Here is a 20,215-nt window from a genome sequence, read left to right as displayed (position 1 = left end):
AGATCAGCACTGGAAGGATGAGGGCCGCCATGGGGAACTTGGTCCAGGACATCAGTCCTGCACTACTGCGCGTGCTGAACTACATTGCTGATGCCATAGTTGGTCTCCAACAGTGTGTATGCGAGAGGGGTGTGGGGCAGCTCGATGTCACTCCAGCTTCCCCTTCTCTTCAAGGAGTCAGCCAAGGGCTGTCGGGCACCGACAGGGAGGAGGACCAGCAGCATGACACCCCGGGGCTATCCACCCAGGTGACTCCAAGAATGTCCATCCAAATCACCTCTTCCTGTGACCCCAGCAGCTCCAGCTCTACAGGCCGAGGAGAGTGCCACTGCCATACAATGGGACCCAGAAAGCAGGCTGGGGCCTTCCAGACCTTGGCCTTCCAGAGGACGCCTGCCATGGTCTATGGAGTGTCCTCACTGTATGTCATCATCATCCTCCTGGAATCGAATGACTATTAGGGCCCCCACTGCGTCCCCATGACAAGAGCCTTATCACAGTGGATATGTGCACTGCCATCAGCCAGACTGGAGTCAAACCTTCACAGATGCAATTCCAAGATCCACGGTGTCTCCTCACTGCATGTTGTCATCATCCTCCACAAATCTAGCAGCTATGAGTGCCTCTTGGCGCGCCTGCCTCGTCTGGTCAGTGCACTTGCCTCATTGCCTTCATCGGCACCTTTGAGGATCTCCTCACCCTCATCCCCATTGACATCCTCTTCATTGGAGACGACTTGCAGCTCCTCCATCTCCTCCTCAGCCAGCTCCTCTCCCCAGTGCAGTACCAGGTTGTAAAGGGCACAACAGGCGACCAGGGTATGTGACACCCTCTGTGGACTGTATTGCAGGGCTCCACGAGACCGGTCCAGGCACCGGAACCTCATTTTCAGCATCCCGATGGTTTGTTCCACCAAGTTGTAAGTTGCGGCATGAGCCTCATTATATCCTCACTCTGCTGCAGTCTGAGGCTGCCATATGGGTGTCATCAGCCACATCCTCTGCAGGTAGCCCTTGTCCCCAAGGAGCCAACCCTGCATCCTCTGTGGACCTTGGAAGACATCAGGGATCTGGGACCTGCTAAGGATGTAGGAGTCGTGGATACTCCCTGGGAACCGTGCGCATACCTGCAGAATGCGTTTGTGGTGGTCGCACACCAGCTGAACATTCAGTGAGTGGAAGCTCTTGTGGTTGACATAGTTGACCGCTTGTTGCCATGGAGATCTGAGTGCCACGTCAGTGCAATCGATGGCATCCTGCACCTGTGGTAAAACTGAACTCTGGGCAAATCCCAATACTCTTATATCCTGGCTTTCCTGATCCCAGGCAAAATGCACAAAGTTGTGTGCCTTCGCGAAGATGACCTCATGGATGCATTTGTGGGTGGAGGCTTGCGATATCCCACAGAGGTCTCCTGTGGAGCCCTGAAAGGAGCCACTGGTGTAAAAATTGTGTGCCACAGTCACTTTCATGGCCATGGGCATTGGATGCCCTCCATGCCCCCATGGCGCCAAATTCTGCGGCAGCTGGCCGGTGTGACCAACCAGTTCCCTAGACATGTGCAATCTTCAGCAACACTGGTTCTCGTTCATTTGCAGGAATGAATGGTGGCACCTGTAGACCCTGGGTCTAGCTAGGCGCCACGCAGCAATGGCTCGATGTGGCTCTTCAGCGGTGTGTGCGGGACCCCAGCCACCCCTTCTTCCTGAGGGTGCTGCTCCTCCCTCTACCCAGTCAGGCGCCTCCGTTGCTCTCTTCTCCTGCGTCTCCACCCGCTGTAAGCCACAAGGCACACAGCTAGTTCACCTAGCTCCATCCTTCTGATGTACTTCTGCAGGATTAAAAAGGGAGAGATGTGTGTGTTAGCTTGGGTGTACTAAGAACCTCTCTTGGCTAAGTCTAAAGGCCCCTTGATGCTTTCCAGAGAGCGTTGGCCACCAATTAGATGGCCAGAGTTTAGTGCGCTGCATGGCTGCCCGAAACCCCACCCACCTGCGCCCCCCTCCACCTGACCGATTGGCGGCAGCTTTGTCCACTGGGCTGCATGTTGTGCTCTCAGTTCAGGCGCAGGCATTCTCCTAACTCACACTGCAAGGCTGCGCTGTTAGCTTGAACCACGGGGGAGACTGGTCCAAACCTGAATGGTGACATTGTGAGGGACTATGAGCACCTCCACCAGTGACTGCTCCATGGCCAGCTTTAGCAAGGAGATTATACAACATGCTCAGTCGTCCAACTGTTCTGCAGTCCATTAAAACGCTCATTAGCTTGCAATCTGTGTCCAAGGGGTGAAATGTTCAGGAGCATTTGGTGGCACTTTCATGCCTTTGAGTTGCTTGAGTGGGCAGGTAAGTTAGAGGCCCAACTCTCAGCATGTCAATGTACTGTGTCTGAACTTTCTCAGCTGCAGAGGAATGGTCACTTTATACAAGGTTTCCCTAATGTGTGGCCGCTTACCTCTCCCGACCCCCCATCCCACATGTGCTTGTGCTCTACCATCAACCGCTGGACAGCTCTTGCTGCCCCCCCAAGTCGCCTTGACCGTAATGCTGCCCTTGCCCTCCCCAAATTGCCTCGACCGTAGTGCAGCAGTGCAGCCCTTGCCCCGCCAACTCGCCAATACCACAGTGCAGCCTTTGCTCCCCCCACCCCACCCCGACTTGCCTCCACCTTGAAATCCAACAGGTGACCCTGGCGAGTGCTGCGCAACCTTACTGCACACTCACCTCCGAGTTGCCCTCAAAGTGCAGCTCGCCAAGTGCATGTCTTATATATGCTGTTGTGAAACATGTTGGCGTGCAATCACGCCGACGTGCTCGGATGATCCAGTGTGGGGGGATGATTCCGGTGGGCTAGGCTTATAGTGATATGCACATGTATTATAGATGTGATTGGCTCCGCGCCCGCTCCCGCCCAGCCTGCCCGCCATAGGAAAAATTCTCCCCCAGGTTTCACGACGTTGTGAAATGGGTTTTTGGCCTTCTTACCATATTGTCCGCTCACGCTGCCGAACATGCCTGAGGCCAGCGGGCACGGAAAATTCTGCCCTCCATGTACGCTGTAATGAGATGGGATTTGACTCTGCAATCGTACTGGAACATGTGTGTTGATGTGTAATTGACACTACTTGACATTGACAGGAAAGTAATAGACTATAGACTGTGATGCATTATTAATTTCTAAAAAAGAACAGGAATTACAGAGAAGAGATATGCCATGAGCGTTGATTCTCCACAAATTAGCATCGCAATGGAAAGAAAAGTCCCTTCCTGTCATAAACCTTCCCAATCAACTTAATGGTAATAGTGAAATTACTTGATTTCTACATTATTATAAATTATTCCTGCTGCCACAATTTATGGTTGTTAACTAATGTCATAGAGGACCTGTTAATGACATAATTTATGGCCCTGCAATGGCACTCAACCTAAGGAGGCCCAGAAGGGGAATTATGAAGCTCCAGATTTTTACTCCAGCAAATAGTGAATAGTTCCTAGAGGCTTTTAAAACTTGTTATCTGTTATGGCACTAATTTTGTGCATTTCTTGCCATCCACACACATTTTTGCATCGCAGGACAAAAAGTTTAAGGATACAAAACTGTTTTGATAGTCAGAAGGGGAGTCATTTATTCAAAAGCAATTACATAGAGTTCTTTCAGAAAATAACATTTTGGGATACAACATTCGAGGTAATTTGAGACATTAAGTTAAGTGTAGCTTAAGAGGAAAAAGGTGACTTTGGACACATGTTTCCCCAAAGCTCTTGATCACTTAGATGTTCCTCAAGCCTGCATCTAATTGATAGAGATTGATTCTCATGATAACTACATTGTCATGTATAATGGGTCTACCAGAATGGTATAAGGCAAACTAGATGCACCTTGGTCTTTTACCATCTAACATATGTGTTCCTATGAAAGCAGTGCAATAATGTATCCACTGGGTGTTCCACTGTTTCTGGTCATGATGGATGGGATGGTTGGTTCTATAGTTCATCGGTCAAGAATGTTTGTACATTTAACACACCTACCCTTCCATTTGATCATTAATTTCTAAAGGATCAATACAATACCAATTCCCAAACACACCTGAGTTAGTGTTTCCTTCTTATTTTTAAAATTTTTTTCAGAACAGGCTTCTCAGGCTACTATTTGTCGCTCTTACTTAATATTTTTTCCCCTTTTATTTTCTACTCTGTTGGCTTTTGGGTCTGTATTTTCAATTCTGTAAGGCTTGGCTTACTGTAGTGGTGATCTGCCTAAGTGTAGACCCTCTGTTCATTTCTCCATGCCTTGCAGTCCTGCACTTCCTCTTCAGTTGCTTGTAAGAGTCACCCATTTTCAACTCCAATGAGTAATGGGCAATATGACTAGGGAAAATAATACATTAAATAAAAACAGAAAATACTGGAAAAACTTAGCAGACCTGGCAGCATCTGTGGAGAGAGAAACAGAGTTAACGTTTCGAGTCCGTATGACTCTTCTTCAGACCCTTCTTTCTGTTTTTTATTTCCGATTTCCAGCGTCTGCAGTATTTTGCTTTTAAAAGAATACATGAGGTGGTTTCCTGTTGTCTTCCTCATGTGTACTTAAAGGAACAAGTTCTCTTCACAAAGGATTCCCTGCCTCTAAGCAGCCATTGTCCTTCGAGGTTCTAGTTCTTCTGCAATCACCAAAAATTCGTTGTTTCTGGGCCATTGGCCAAATTTCATAACCCATGAGCAAGGGACCCTTAGCTGGGCCAGGGGTGACTCACAAAGTGTGGGGATGACCACCGCCTGAGGTCTCAAATGACTGTGCTACTCTAGCATATTATCAAGAGAAAAACAGAAAATGCTGGAAAACTCAGCAGGTCTGGCAACATCTGGGGAGAGAAACAGAGTTAATGTTTTGAGTCTATGTGACACTTCTTCAGAACTAAAGGGAAGTAGAAATGTGATGGATTTTATGCAGTTTAAGTAGGAGCAGGTGGAGCAAAATAGAAGGTTAGGGATAGGTGGGAGCTAAGGAGACATTTGACAAAGATGTCAAGGACACAGAACAAATGGAGTGTTAATGGGAGCATTAAAGACTAAAAGAGGTGCTAATAGTATCATAAAGGTAAGATAGCAGAATGTGTTAATAGCAGAACAAGGCTCAGTGTTCTGTGAAAGCACAACATAAAAACAAGTGACAGATGGCTCTATGGGAGAGGTGGGGGAAGGGGGGGGTTGGGGAAAAAGGATTAAAAAAGTAAAAAATAATAATAAAAAACAAATAATTGGATTTTAAAAAGGGTAAAGATGGAGGAGAGAGTTCATGGTCTGAAGTTGTTGAACTCGATGTTAAATCCATTTGGGTGTACAGAAATAGCGCTGAGATATGTCAAAAATAAAAAAAAACTCTCAAGCTCCTATTTAAAGGTAAAAAAATTGTCAAGGACAAGATTATTTTAAAAATTCATTTTTGTTGTCTTTTTCCTTATCCAACGTGAAGCACTCAGGCACTGTGCAATATTTGGTGTGTGATAGCTCAGTGAAGAACCTTGAAAATTCGTCCATTGTCTATAGCTGAGTATGAATGTCAATCAGGTGGAAATTAAAGAATATTAGTCCAACATTCAACTATTGGACTGATAAACATTAATTGTAAGCAGCTAGGTTAAAGAGTACTTAAAATCTTTCAATAGGTTTTGGGAATTCAAAGACCTCTCTCAAAGAAGGTTATTTTGCAGATTGGCAACTGTTCTTCTACTTAATTCTCCTATTAATAATGTTATAGATTTCAATATTTTAAAAAGAAACTTTAGGTCTTTTATGTCATTACAGCAATAGTTATGTAGTATTTACAACCTGAGATTTGGAGGTGCCACGTTCACATAAAGGAAAAATAATGGGTGGAGTGTGAAGTTGTCAAAGAAAATAAAGCTATGTGATATATTAGAAATTAAACAAAGAGTCTAGTGGATTCTGAAACTATGACACCACAGTGTCAGACAGTCCATCAGGAACCATGAATTTTGTTCCCAGTCCTGACAAAAAAAAAAATCACACTCAGATTTCCCCTACAGGGCATGTTTACTGGGTGGGGTTGTTCAAAGAAAGGAGGGAAAATGCGACAGAAAGGGGTCGCTTACCACATTGCTTATAACTACCTTCTAGTAGGTCATGATGGTGTCCCTTGAGATGTTTATGGGCTAGTACACGTCAATTTCTCAATTCAAAGCTCTTCCCCGGGGGAAGAGATAGAAAAATAGGTTAAAATTAAAAATTTTACATGTGTCAAGTAATGAAATATAATGGAGATAAAAACATTGTGCTATTCTGTTGGAAACTCTATTTTTTCATAACTATATAAAACAGGTACTTTTATTAGACACAACGTGCATGCCAATCTGTTTTCCCAATCATCAATAATTTAGCCTGTTTTTAAAACATTGTATTAATTTGATTAAATGTGCAAAATGAAGAGAAGACTTCATTTTATAAGCATGATTGAGAATTTTACATATTTCAAGTGTATAAAATAACACTTATTAAGAGCAACTTGTCATATTTTAGAAACAATCTGTAGATACTTTTGTTCTTACCAGGAGCCATATATCCATCAAATGAACAGACATTTCAATGCAATGAACAGTTCCAGGCATTCCTCCTTTCGAGGAAAGCCTATAATTCATTTATGACTGCAGCATTTATGAGTTATGGGTCTTTCACATTCATAAAAAAATGCCCATAACTTACTGATACCACTGAGGTAGCCTCTATTATCGAAATTTCATATTGTTGATGGTCAATCAAAATGATTATAGAACTTTCCCTCATTTTGCAGGATCAATCCAAGTTGTAATAATTGTGCATCTTTGAAAGGTTTTGAACTCAGAAAAAGCAAGCAAAACTTTTTCCCACCAATACCAGAAACCTCCCCACTGAAGTTCATCATTAGGTATTATACAAACTAGTTTCATAGTGCTGATTACAATAAATAGCAAGGTGATATAATTTCCTCAGCTGCTAATTCACTTGGTGGAGCAAAATATTTCACAATTAATGTGGCAAGGCAAACAATAATTGGCCAATTAAAGATTTTCAATTGTTTTAACACAGAAGTTAAATTTTATGCATTTCAACATATTGCAGCCCTTAGTGCTGAGATAACATAAAATTCCCAAAAGCACACTTGAGTATGAAGGAAGACTTGTATTTCTACATACTGTAGATTCATTCTTGAATCTTGTTTGTTCCCCAGATGGGAATATATCTGGAGGAACAGAGCACATTTTTCTACCATGATTGGACCAGATCTGAATTACTGAGCAGAGAATAAAGAATTGTGATATCGTGTGGAAATAAGAAAGACCACTGTGAGTTCATAGCTCCCTCTGATGACCATGTGGACATCTAACAAAGGGAACCTCACTTTTTCTTTGTTCGTGTATCCAACTGACAGCTGACTGGCTAAGATCTAATTACTTCCAAGTGAGGTCAGGGAAAGGCATTTATCGAACAGAACTGCACAACAACAGGCTCAAGATGCCCAGAAAATCCCTCTCGTGTTAACACTTGATTTATGGAAACAATTATGATTCTGTTGGAATCTTCCTGGACCAGGAAATAGTCCACAACGTTGCACAAGCTGATGATGTGAGGGGGGAAAACAATGGATTTCTTCCATGCACAGTTTGTCTTCAACAAAAACAAAAGTAAGTTTTATACACAAATTGTCTGTTATTATGTTATTTATACAAAAATATTTTGCCATAAGAATTTTTTGAATTATACTGGCTCGGATCAAGCATGTGTAGCTGACATTGAGGTAGTTCTGAATGTTTCCAGCCGGTCTAGACATCGAAACAAGAATTCTGTGTGGGAAACATGGGGAGTTCCATGGAAAACATTTGGTTCACCACATAAAAAGAGCGGTGATTACTAATGAATGAATGCATACAAGATGACAAGTGTACAGAAGCTTAGGGAATTGATTATGCAACAGTGCTTAGCAGAGTAGTTAAAACAGCAGTGGAGTGCTAGCATGGAACACACACCATGCTACAAACATCACACTTTTTAATCATATAGTAAAATACTGAAACTGCAGCATATAGCAGTTATTGGAAATACAAACTACCTACTGTACTTTTTTGGCTTTATGTTTTTTTAACTAGAAACTGGCAACCAGCTAGAACTTTAAAAAAAAACTTTGGAATACACCTCCAAGCTTGTTGCTATGGTTGTAATTTATTTGTAACAGCTGACTGTAATAGCTTGTTAAAGTTAAGTGATACTTCTGCTTGCAGCTTTATTATCGTCAAAGCTCTCTGTACAAAAGGAAGATTCTAATAGCAAGGAAGATCAAGACATTCAAGACCACTGCAAACTGATTTGTTTATAGTGCAAATTGACAGTGCATCAGTTCTCTGAAGAAACCCTGGCTCAGCACCATAAACTTTCTCAGGAAAGCTTACACACATTCTAAACTGCTACTTCCACAAATAAAAAGAGACCCAAGGTCACGGAGTCCAGGCAGAAGCTGAGACCCCAAACTAGCAGCATCCGTCTGATTCATACTTTAAATTGCAGTATGTTGTTCATGAGAACCCAGAGCAGTGCACTATAATGCGCAAATGGATGCAAACATGGATCCTGCCAACTCTGTTGTACAGACTATACTTTCATTGTATCCTTCTAGCAGGGAGTGTGTCTTTTGCCTGCAATGACATGACTCCAGACCAACTAGCTGGAAGCGTGAACTGTTCCTCCAGTCCTGAGCGGCATACCAGAAGTTATGACTACATGGAAGGTGGAGATGTAAGAATAAGGAAACTTTTCTGTCGAACACAGTTTTATCTGAGGATTGATAAAAAGGGCAAAATCAAAGGCACAGCTAATCCCAGCTGCAATTACTGTAAGTAACATTTTAATTAGCCTGGAATGTTACATTGTAAAAGGTTTTAGCATACTCAATGAGTGCATAATTTTAAGTTTACTGGGTCTTATACAGCAAACTGAGAATCTACCCAAAATAATTTATGTACGCTTGAAACATCTGGTGTTCGTTTTTTAAATGTGTAGCTCTTAGCGATATGTAACCAGCATATTTTAGTTCTGCTAATGTATTAAGTTGACAGCTGGTAAACGTTTACAAAAATTATCCCTTTTATTCAAACTGACAAGGAACAGAGATATCAGATAACACTTTAGGCCAAAGTAAAAATCATTAGTGTTATCTGTTTTTCATGCAAGTTGACATTTGAAAAGTAGATTACTGGGAAAGTGGAGCTCTGTGACATTTCCTTACTTCAGCCTGTACAGCTTCGAATGCTAGATCTCCTTAACGGGAAATTTAAAACAATTTGTACACCAATGCATTGTACCTACATAACTTCAAAAGAGTAGGTCATAACTTATTTGGTACCCTGAATACATTCCACCTAAAATAATTTTATTTTACTCAAATTAAATCAGCGATCAGAAGTGGCTGTACCAACTGGGAATATGGCTTAAATAACTATTTCTAAACATTATTCTGACATTATTTATAGATGGTAAGCAAATTCTGATTTCTGAGATGGTCACAAAGGCAACATGCCTCAGCCATGTCAAAAATACCTCAATTAAAAAATGAGTTATTTCTTTCTATTTAATGTTACAATGTTTAAAACTCTCTCATAAAAGTGCAGACTACCCATTCAGCAGCAAGGAAGAGGTATGGTTATATGAAAATCTAGTTATGTGTCTAAAGGCTGTAACTTTTATAATGCCTTACAAGCAAAATGTAACAACTCAAGAGCTCCCATACTGTAATTCATGACACAGGAGCATTAACCTTTTGTCATAATTGTCAATACAATAACTGCATCTAATACATTACTTAAAACGAAGCAACATGATAAACAATGTGACAGTTAATGAAATGTTGCACATTTGCTAGAAGAAAAGAGTGAATATGGGATAATGGGAAAATAAAGCAAAACTGGCCCAGGAATGGACAACGTTGATATAGAAAGATGAAATATAAAAGAGGAAAATAAAATAACAGTCCAAGTTCCCCTTGTCCATCACAATACAGAAAAAAATAAAAATTGAAGATTGATAAAATAACCGGTTTTTCTTAAAGGGAATTTAACTAGCCTGTGACAAACCTTTATTAATTTGTGACCCTTGCACTTCAGTCCCATGAAATTACAGAATTACAGATTGTTCAATATTTTTGTAACCCTTTTCCTTATTACTCTCCTTTCCCCCAGCTAACTTCTTGCATCTGGCCACTTTTGCCAGGCAAGTGGTTGGTTAAATCCATGAAAACTCCGTGGACGTCGTCAGTTCCTTATTCACTCCACTAGGAGACATGATTGAGTATAGCAGGTTAACAAACACTTCTTCCTCAGCACATTGTTTCCTCTGTTCATTAGACTAAAACACAAAAAAGTCAAACCTGAAAAGAATTGCAAATATTCGATTTTCCGTCATAGTTGAAAGTCCAGCAAACATCAGCCAATAATAATTAGTTCTGTCCAACTTAAGTTTATTGTCGCCGGAAATTATTTTTAAATTTTGCTCTGCGCCATTGGCAAAAGTAACACTACTAAATTTGCTGAGATTGATGGTTCAGAATCAGTATTGAACTCAGCTGAAAAATAAAGTGGTGCAGCATCACAAACACTGCACAGGTTGCAATGTAACAGCAACTGGATCTCATCAACAATTCTCTGTAGTTACAAATGTCATCAGCAGTTGGAGGCTGGTGAGCAGTTCATGTACTGTATGTGGTTTAATTACATATTTGCTCTGCTTTTCTGGCATTCAGATCTGATGAAAGCAGGCATTGTGCTCGTATCACACACATTACAGCTCTCCCTCATGGCCTATTAGGTAAAGCCATCATTTAGTGTAGCACTAAGCTACAGAGACCTGTGGAGATCCTAGGTTAGATCAATGGTGTGTATTAAGTGAGCTGATCTCAGCCGGATCAGTAATAGGGTTGTTAGAATTAGCTTCAGTGCTTATGCTAAGCAAAGAGAAAATCATCAAGAGTTCCTTATTCCGATTCCTAGCCTATGTCTTCTTCTGGAAAGGAAATATTTCTGGCATTGTTTGAGGAATGATCAGCTTTGATGTCCCCTATTAAGACAGATATACCAAAGGCACGATTTTAACTCTCTGAGAGTGGACAGGTTTAATTGGGTTAAAATCTCGCCTGAACTGAGCATGCATGAAAAATGGTCACTGTGGCAAGGGCTGCTTGTGGCATATAACTATACTCCAGAAAGAGTCTATCCATTAAATGGGAGGGGAGAGGTAGAAAATCAGCCTAAACTTTAAAAAAATTTGCATTGCTTAGTGCAGTATAACTGGCAGCTACGAGGTTAATTGTATTGCAGTTACTAGGCCCCCTGAAATTATTTCTATTTTCAGTGCAGTGAGATATCCATCAAGCAATAGTCATATCAACAATGTATGTAAGATATAATCATATCAGATGATCAAACTTACAAAAGTCAATTCACTAAGCAGGTGTCTTCAATTTAGAAAGGGAAATATTATTTGAGTTTCTGGATTTAAAGAAATACATTTGCTGCATATGTTTAATGCTGCAACAAACTTTAAAAGAAGAATGCATGTAGTAAACATTAAATACTTGGTTCCTATTCAGGTTTGCAGGCCTTCACATAAATGTTGTTCTCCATTTTAGGTGAACAACAACAGGTCATAATCAGCAGCGATTGCAGGAAGGAAAAACTACTGGGTTACCAATGCACAAGTCATAGGTTTCCCAATGGCTAATTGGCTCTCCAGTAACATCTGTGTAGAAAGGAATCATGAATATTGTACTTGAATGTCTGTCTCTAATAGAGTTCCAGGTGTCAATATTGTTTTGGTGAGAAAGCCAGGAACAGGAGAGGCAGTGTGAAAGATATGTCCAAGTGGCATTTATTATAGGCTATTTGGATTGACACAGAAGGCAAAAGCGCTGCAGTAGCTGCCCTGGCATAAGCATAAAGATCTGGCTTAAGTGTCAGAAATGTCTGTGCTGCTGCTCCAGTCATAATATAATGGCTAATGAACAAGCTCTCATTACAATATGAAGTGGGACATACTCATCAAGTCATCTGCTCAACATAGTTTGTAATTGTATCAAGCTCAGGAACAAGAGAGGCGGCTTCCTTTCAGCTTGCCAAATAGGGTTTCATTGAACAATACAGCATAAAAGTAGGCCATTTGGCCCCTCATGCCTGTGCTAACACATTGGTAGAGCTATCCATTTAATGCCGCTTCCCTGTTCTTTCTCCATAGCACCACATTTTTTTCCCCCTTTAAGTATTTATCCAATTCTCTTTTGAATGTACTATTGAATCTGGCTCCACCACCCTTTAAGGGCAGTGCAGTCCAGATCATAAAATTTCATGTGTTAAAAGAAAGGCTCCTCATGCTGCCTCTAGTCCTTTTGCCAAACACCTTAAATCTGTGTCCTCTGGTTACTGACTCATCTAACACTGAAAACAGTTTCTCTTTATTTACCTTATCAAAACCATTCATGATCTTGAACAGCTCCATCAAATCTCCTCTTAGCCTTCTCTGCTCCATGTAGAACAACCCTAATGTCTCTAGTCTCACTGCATAACTGAATTCTCTGATCCCTGGTATTCTAGTAAATCTCTTCAGTAATTCCTCCCCGGTCTTGACATCCTTCCTAAAGTGTGGTGCCCAGAATTGAACACTATACTCCAGCCTAATGAGTGTTTTAGCAAAACCTCCTTGTTTTTGTATTTTTTTCCTCTGTTAATGAAGCCAAGGATTCCATATGCTTTTTAACAGGCTCTTCAACTAGTCCTGCCACCTTCCTGTCAGTCTGGGTGCACTGAGCAGAAACTTGAAATTGCCAAAAGTGAGCTAAGCCATTTTTGAGGAATCATACCCATTTAACAGGTTTTGGAGTCATAAATTCTACTTGTTTGCCCCAAAATGGGGAAGATGTACTTATCGAATCACAATGCTAATTATTTTTCTACTTAATAGAAATTTGCAATACTTAAAAAATGGAGGTATGTAGGAAGTAGCATGGACCATTTCCTCAACTTAATATTCCTGGCTCTGAAAATACTACACAATTTGTCCATTTACTGTCAAATTCTGTGATTATCTGTCCACAGTGGGTCGGTTGCCACTTGTCTTTCAGCGGGCATTATCATCAGCAAAAAGATCATATTTTTTGATGACATCCATGAAGTTGTTAATAAAGATGATAAACATAAATGGACTGTGCACATTTTCCTGAATAGGTGTTTTCAATTTTTCTATATTCTAGCCCTTAATAAATCTGAATAAAAGATAATTATAAGGGTAAGAAGGCAGAGCTAGCTAAAGTAAACTGGGAAACTAGGTTAAAAGGTAGGATAGTAAAGATGCAGTGGCAGACTTTTAAGGAGATAGTTAATAACTCACAGCAAGGATTTATGCCAGTAAGAAAAAAACTCTTTGGGCAAGATTTTACCGTTGGCGAGCGGGGGCGGGGCCCACTCGCCGATGCGTAAAATGACGCGGGATGAAGTCGGGCAGAACTCCCAACGTCACCCCACCCCATTTAAATTTTCAGGAAGGTGGGGGCACAGCAAAATCAGCTGCGTGCCCGCCGACCTGTCAACGGCCAATTGAGGCCATTGACAGGATCAATTAAGCAATTGAAGGACCTGCCTGTCCAACCTTAAGGTTGGTGGGCAGGCCAGGAGCTCCGGCGGCAACTAGAAAAAACATGAAACCTCATCCACCGGCGGGATGAGGTTTCATGTAGGGTTTTAAAAATTTTAATAAAGTTGTTATGTAAATTATGAACATGTCCCAACTCATGTGACAGTGTCATATGAGGGGACATGCAAGGGAATTTATTTTTTTCTATTTTTAATATTGCTGAAAGTAGTGCCGATCTCCCTGAGGCAGCACTTAGCCTCAGGGAGATGAGTGCACTCTTTTGTGCGCATGCGCGAAAGAGTGCACTCTTGATTTTAGGGATTTCCCCCCGCCCACACAAGAAGCGCATAGAGCTTCCCTATGGACATCACGCTCATGCAAAATGGCGGCGCGGCCCTGATCGCCAGTGGCGATCGGGTCCGTGCCCGCCTGCGATTGGGTCAGCTCCACCCGCCCGATGAATGGAAAATTCATCCCTTTGAGAAGGATGCATCACCCGTGGCTAAATAAGGAAGTTAAGGATAGTACCAATTGAAAGAAACACTGCAAATCTTCAAAGATTAGTGGTAGGTCAGAAGATTGGTCAAATTTTAAGAACCAGCCAAGACTGGCTTAAAGGAAAGGGAGAAAGTAGAGTAAGAGAAAAATTTGCTAGTAATATAAAAACAGATGGTAAGAGTTTCTACAAGGATTTAAGTAGGAAAGGAGTAACTAAAGGTAATGTTAGTCCTCTAGAAAGTGAGACTGTGGAATTGATAATGGAAAACATGGAAATGGTGGAGGCATTGAACAGGTATTTTGTGCCTGTTTTCACTGTAGAAGACTTAGAAAATTTCCCAAAGATACTTGAAAATCAAGAGGCAAAAGGGAGTGAGGAACTTTAAGCAATCGCCATTACCAGGGAAAAGGTGCTGGGAAAACTATTAGACCTAAAGGCTGACAAGTCCCTAGAACCAGATGGCCTGCATCCTGGGGTCTTAAAGTAAGTGGCTGCAGAGATAGATGCATTGGTTATAATCTTCCAAAATTCCTTAGATTCTGGAAGGGACCCAGTGGATTGAAAAATGGCAAATGTAACAACTTTATTTAAGAAAGGAGGGGGCAGAGAGCAGGAACTGTAGGCTGTCTAGCCTAACATCTATCATAGGTGTTTTGTTGGGTTGTGGTTACCTGTGGTTAGACCTATTAAGCAATCTCGTAGAAGATACCAAGAAGTCTTTATTAACATTACTGAACTATATATATATTTACAGTAGAGGGTACGGGTATGGAGAGGACCCCGGGTATGGAGAGGACCCCGTGCATGTCCTTACATGTTGCTACCTAGCTCTGCACTGCCAACCTAAGCTCTAGCAGAGGTGCCTTATCACCGGTGGGCAATACTGTACTCAATCCCAGGTTAACCCTTAATGTGTCAGATCCTTCTACTAAACCTCCCCCCAAGTCTTTATCTTGATAGAGACTAACAATAGTTACAGTTTGATTCAAGTCTTATGTTGTCATAAGGCTTGTGTACTTAACTTCAGTGTTGCAACTATAACTACTCTAACTCTAAACTACTTCGTGATTAACATTACAATATTAACAGCATGGATTAACAGAGTTCATACTACCCCATCTCCTCCCTCCAAGTCCTTAAAATCAGGGTTTGAGGCAGGCTTGGAGGTCTTGTACCCCTGCTACGTCTCATTTGCCATCCGGTCAGGAGAGTGGTTTGATCTAGTGGCTGTTGATCTTGGTGATGGATCGTAGGAGCCAGGTACAGGCATGGTTTCAAGTGCTTTTTCCACTGGTGAGTGTTGCACCATGCCTGGTCGGTCGGGTTGCTGCAGTGGTGGTTTGGTACTGTGGGCGGTGATTAGTTCTCTCTGAGAGGACAGGAGTGGTATCCGTCCAGCTGTCAGTTGCATCCCTTCTTTTTTTCCTGCCTTTACTTAATCATGGAAGCCTTCTGGGGTTGAGGGGGAGCTGTCCTGTGGATGGAGGAAGAGTGTAGAGGCGGCTCACCCTTGTTGAATAGTGTTTGTGTAGAGCTGCTACCTGGCTCCAGCGGACTGTTTTCATTGCTTTGTCAGGTAGTTGCTCAGGCTGTTTATAGGTCATCATCTCAATTGACTGCATCATGGTCGCTGGTGAAGGCAGAGACTCTTCTGGAAGTCATTCTGGCACTGGCGTCACCTCCACTGGGGGTGTTATGGTAATGTCCTGTGCTGTGGGTTGGCCTGGCCGTTTTTTTCGGTCTGGGGACCTGAAAAAGAGAAGAACATACTTGCTCCACAAAGAGGAAAGAGAGGTTATAAACAAAGTCAACATTGGGTTGCTGCTTTGTAGTTGGACTTTCGGGAGGATGAGTGTTTGGCTGCGAGGGGACCGTGGTTGTCTTCACATCTTCTGCTTCAGTTGAAGCAGGTTGAGAACCATGCAGGCGTCTCTACTGAGGAGTGAAAAGGGCTGATTTCACACAACGTACAACTTCTGTGAGCTGTTTGTCGCCGTACCTTAATGGCTCTTGAATTATTCCAATGGCCGGGAGTTGGACACCCCTGCACTGTAGAGTGAAGTGTCCATGGGTTCGGACCCAGCGATGTTGGAGCCATGGTTCTTTGTCCGATAAGACGGTCACTCCAGCGCTAGAATTTAACTTGAAATTGGTTAAATGGTCGTTTACTGAGACGTTTGCATTCCAGGAGGAGGAGCCGCATCATCTGATGTCACCCAGGAAGAAGAGTTGTGTCTTCTGGGTCGGTGACTTTGACTTTGCGGATGGCTCTTGGATTGTTTGCGTGGTGCAGGGGGTGCAACTGGCAAAGTCTGCTGAAGTGCCCCTGTTGGTGACAATGGAAGCATTTAGAAGCACTGGCTGGACATTGGTCCTTCTTGTGGGTGCGCTTTGCCCTGCAGCGCTGGCACAGTCATTCGGCAGGGTGGTTGGGGGTTGGTTTATCCTGGCTCGGGCAGTCTCTGCGCTTCTGTGGCCGGGTGTGGTGAACTGAGGTGTGGCTTCTGCCCCATGAAATTCTCTCGCTTCTAAGAATGGTCTGATGTTGGTCACGCAGCTCGAACAACCTAACTAGCTGGACAGCCTTGTCGAGAGTGAGGTCTTCCTTGGCTTGGATAAGGACGGAGAGCAAATTGTCCACGACACCCACCATGATTCTGTCTTGGATGAGTTCTGATTTCAGATCTCCGTATTCGCATCCTTCTGCCATGCAGCAGAGTTTGTTGATAAGGGTCATGAGGACTCGAAACGTCAACTCTTTTCTTCTCCGCCGATGCTGCCAGACCTGCTGAGTTTTTCCAGGTAATTCTGTTTTTGTTTTGGATTTCCAGCATCCGCAGTAGTTTTTTGTTTTTATCTTTGTTGATAAGGGGTTCAACAGGCTGCTGGATTCTTCTGTTAAAAATGGCGCATTCCAAGATCTTGTTGGATCGCAGGTTGAAAAAGAGGACAAAAGATTTTAAAACATCTTCAAACTTAGCAGATGATTTAACTATGGCTTGTCCGGTGATGATATTATCATACAATCGGCCCAATTGAATAAAGTAATGTGCTAGCTTGTTCTGCCTCTGACTTTTTATTTAATCCTGCAGCTGTGCTATACCTGAGGAACCTTTTTCTCCAATAACTCCAATTTGAGATTTGTCCAGGTAACAGGCAAGGCGCAGTGGGGGTGGCAATGAAGAATTGTGATTCATGGTTGAAAAATTTTAAAGTGTGGGTGTCCCTTTAATAGATTGGAGGATTTCAAAATGGCACCACCGGTATTACTGAGGGGAAGATTTTCACGCACTTTGGACTTTTGGCGCGGCTTTTAAAATGGCGGCGATGAGCTGGGAAGAGGAGCAAGCTGCAAAATGGCCATGGGTTGGGTAGTGACTGTGGGTCAGTTGAATGGTGGTGGCCTGCCGCAGGTTGGGTCTAGGTCGTGAGGGCAGGAGTCTCGCCGGCTGGGAGGCCGAAAATTTTGCGAGACATTCTGGTTTTCGTTTGAACGGGGGTTTCTGCATGTTTGATGGTTTTATGTTTTGTGTTGCGCTCCGGACCCGGGGTCCATGTGGAGGGGATACTGATTCGGAGGCTGGGCTAGTGACGGATGTGCAGCTGAGTTTTCTGCCTGGCTGATTTTTAAAAGAAGTAGTTCACAGGACTGGTTTCCCTGCAACTTTAAAAAGATTGTATCACACCCAGCAGGCTGCTGGCTGCTAGCTCTGCTTTGTCAAAGCTGCTTCCATAGGGATCCAGTGGAGACTTTAGCTTGAGCTTAACTTCCGCCTTTTTTCCTGCTGCCAGGATCTTCTTTCTCTGGAGCTTTTCAGGTGAGTTTTCTCAGTTTCTTGCTTCTTGAGTGAGGTTCTTTTGGAGCAGAAATTTGTTACTGGTGTGCCACAGGGATCAGTGATCCTCAACTATTTGTAATTTATACCAATGACTTTGATAAAGAGGCTAAATGTATGGTAGCTAAATTTGCTAATGACACCAAGATAGGTAGGAAAGTAAGGTGTTAAGAGGAGGTAAAGAAAGAGTCTACAAAGGGATATAGATAGGTTAAGTGAATGGGCAAATATTTGGCAGATGGAGTAGAATTGGGAAAATGTGAACTTGTCCACTGTGGCAGGAAGGATAGAAAAGGAGAACTTGGCGGTACAGAGGGATCTGGGTGTCCTGGTACATGAATCACAAAAACGTAGTATGCAGGTACAGCAAGTGATTAGGAATGCAAATGGAATGTTGGCATTTATTGCGAGGGTAATGGAATATAAAAATAGGGAAGTTTTACTGCAGCTGCACAGTGCCTTGGTGAGACCACATCTGGAATACTGTGTACAGTTTTGGTCTCATTTGAAAAAGGATATAACTGCATTAGAAGCAGTTCAGAGAAGATTCACTCATCTCATTCCTGAGATGAAAGACTTATCTTATGAAGAAAGGTTGAACAGGTTGGAGTTCAGAAGAATGAAAGATGATGTTATTGAAACATGTAAGATCCTGAGGGGGCTTGATAGGGTGGATATACCAGAAGGATTTTTCCTCTGGTGGGGGAGACTAGAACTAGGGCACACAGTTTAAGAATAAGAGGTCTCCCTTGAAAGACGGAGATTTTTTTTTCTCTCAGTTAGTCTGTGGAATTCTCTTCCCAAGAAAGCATTGGAGGCTGGGTTCTTGAAATTATGCAAGGATGAATTAGATAGATTTTTGATAGACAAGGGAGTTAAGGGTTAGTTGGGGGCAGACAGGAAAGTGCAGTTGAGATCACAACCAGATCAACCATGATTTTACTGAATGGCGGAGCAGGCTCGAAGGCCTGAATGGCCGATTCCTACTCCTAAGTCCAATGTACCTAAGTAAGTAAGTTTCATATCAAGATAGGTCGATTGGCTGATATCTCACAAGAGGTCACCTTGTCAATGAGGCTGGGATTCCATATCCTACAATAAGGGTGTAGAAATGTTGAGGGGTACTATTCCCATTCTCTGTTGCTCTCTGGATGGTGAAATTGAGAGGCATAAGTCATACAATTTGTTCTAAAGTCAAATTGGTGTCCAGACAGCAGATTATCAAGATATATGCATTGAAGTATCTTATCTATTAGTGTAGTTCAATAATAAGTGAATATGCAAAATAGAGAGTTCAATTAGAGGAACACTACCCATTGCATGCGTTCACATATATTGTGAAGTTCACTCTTGTATCTATAGATTAAACTGAATTTTCACTTGTGAATGCTATGGATACATTTAAGCTATAAAGGTTTTCCTAAGCTTTAAAAGCTCATAATATTTAATTACTATTGTTGTAATGTTTTACTGTGTGGTAAATGCTTTTATTGGATACGGATAATTCAAAAACGTATGGCTCAGTTAATCAAATTACTAGTGCACTAGAAAGAGGCACAAAGGAACACGCGCGCCCATAGTCCATGCCCAAATGTAGCAAAACCTGGACAATATCCAGGCTTGGGCTGACAAGTGACACATAACATTCATGCCACACAAGTGCCAGGTAATGACCATCTCCAACAATAGAGAATCCAACCATCGTCGCTTGACATTCAATGGCATTACGATCACCGAATCCCCACTATGAACATCCTGGGGTTTACCAGTGACCAGAAACTGAACTGGACTAGCCATATAAATACTGTGGCTGCAAGTGGCTGCACAGGCTAAGAAACCTGTGACGAGTAACTCACTTCCTGACTCCCCAGACCTGTCCACCATCGACAAGGCACAAGTCAGGAGGGTGATGGAATATTCTCCACTTGCTTGGATGATTGCAGCTCCAACGACACTCAAGAAGCTTGACACCATCAAGGCAAACCAGCCTGCTTGATTGGCACGCCATCCACAAACATTCATTTCCTTCACCACTGACGCACAGCGGCAGTAGTGTATACCATCTACAAAATGCACTGCAGGAACTCACCAAGGCTCCTTAGATAGCACCTTCCAAACCTACGACCACTACCAAATAGGAGGTCAAGGGCAGCAGACACATGAGGACACCACCACCTGGAAGTTCCCTCCAAGCCACTCACCATCCTAACTTGGAAA

At 42.5% G+C, this 20,215-nt stretch overlaps 1 protein-coding gene across 2 annotated transcripts in view; it reads left to right on the top strand.

The window, feature by feature from the left end:
* The first annotated feature begins 7,360 nt into the window (after positions 1-7,360).
* The window catches only part of fgf7 (fibroblast growth factor 7), a 71,111-nt gene continuing 58,256 nt past the window's right edge, over positions 7,361-20,215 (top strand). The window contains exons 1-2 of one of the 2 annotated variants that reach the window (XM_078530269.1): positions 7,361-7,680; positions 8,667-8,882. In XM_078530269.1, the coding sequence (XP_078386395.1) occupies positions 7,638-7,680; positions 8,667-8,882 (259 nt within the window). In that variant the 5' untranslated portion in view covers positions 7,361-7,637. Of the gene's footprint in view, positions 7,681-8,274; positions 8,883-20,215 lie in introns of both variants that reach the window. The other variant, XM_078530268.1, reaches the window with a different exon arrangement.

Source organism: Cetorhinus maximus, chromosome 26, assembly GCF_964194155.1.
Source record: "Cetorhinus maximus chromosome 26, sCetMax3.hap1.1, whole genome shotgun sequence".
NCBI lineage: Eukaryota > Metazoa > Chordata > Chondrichthyes > Lamniformes > Cetorhinidae > Cetorhinus > Cetorhinus maximus.
The sequence above is the reverse complement of the archived record's forward strand: the minus strand, read 5'-3'. Positions and strand labels throughout refer to the sequence as shown.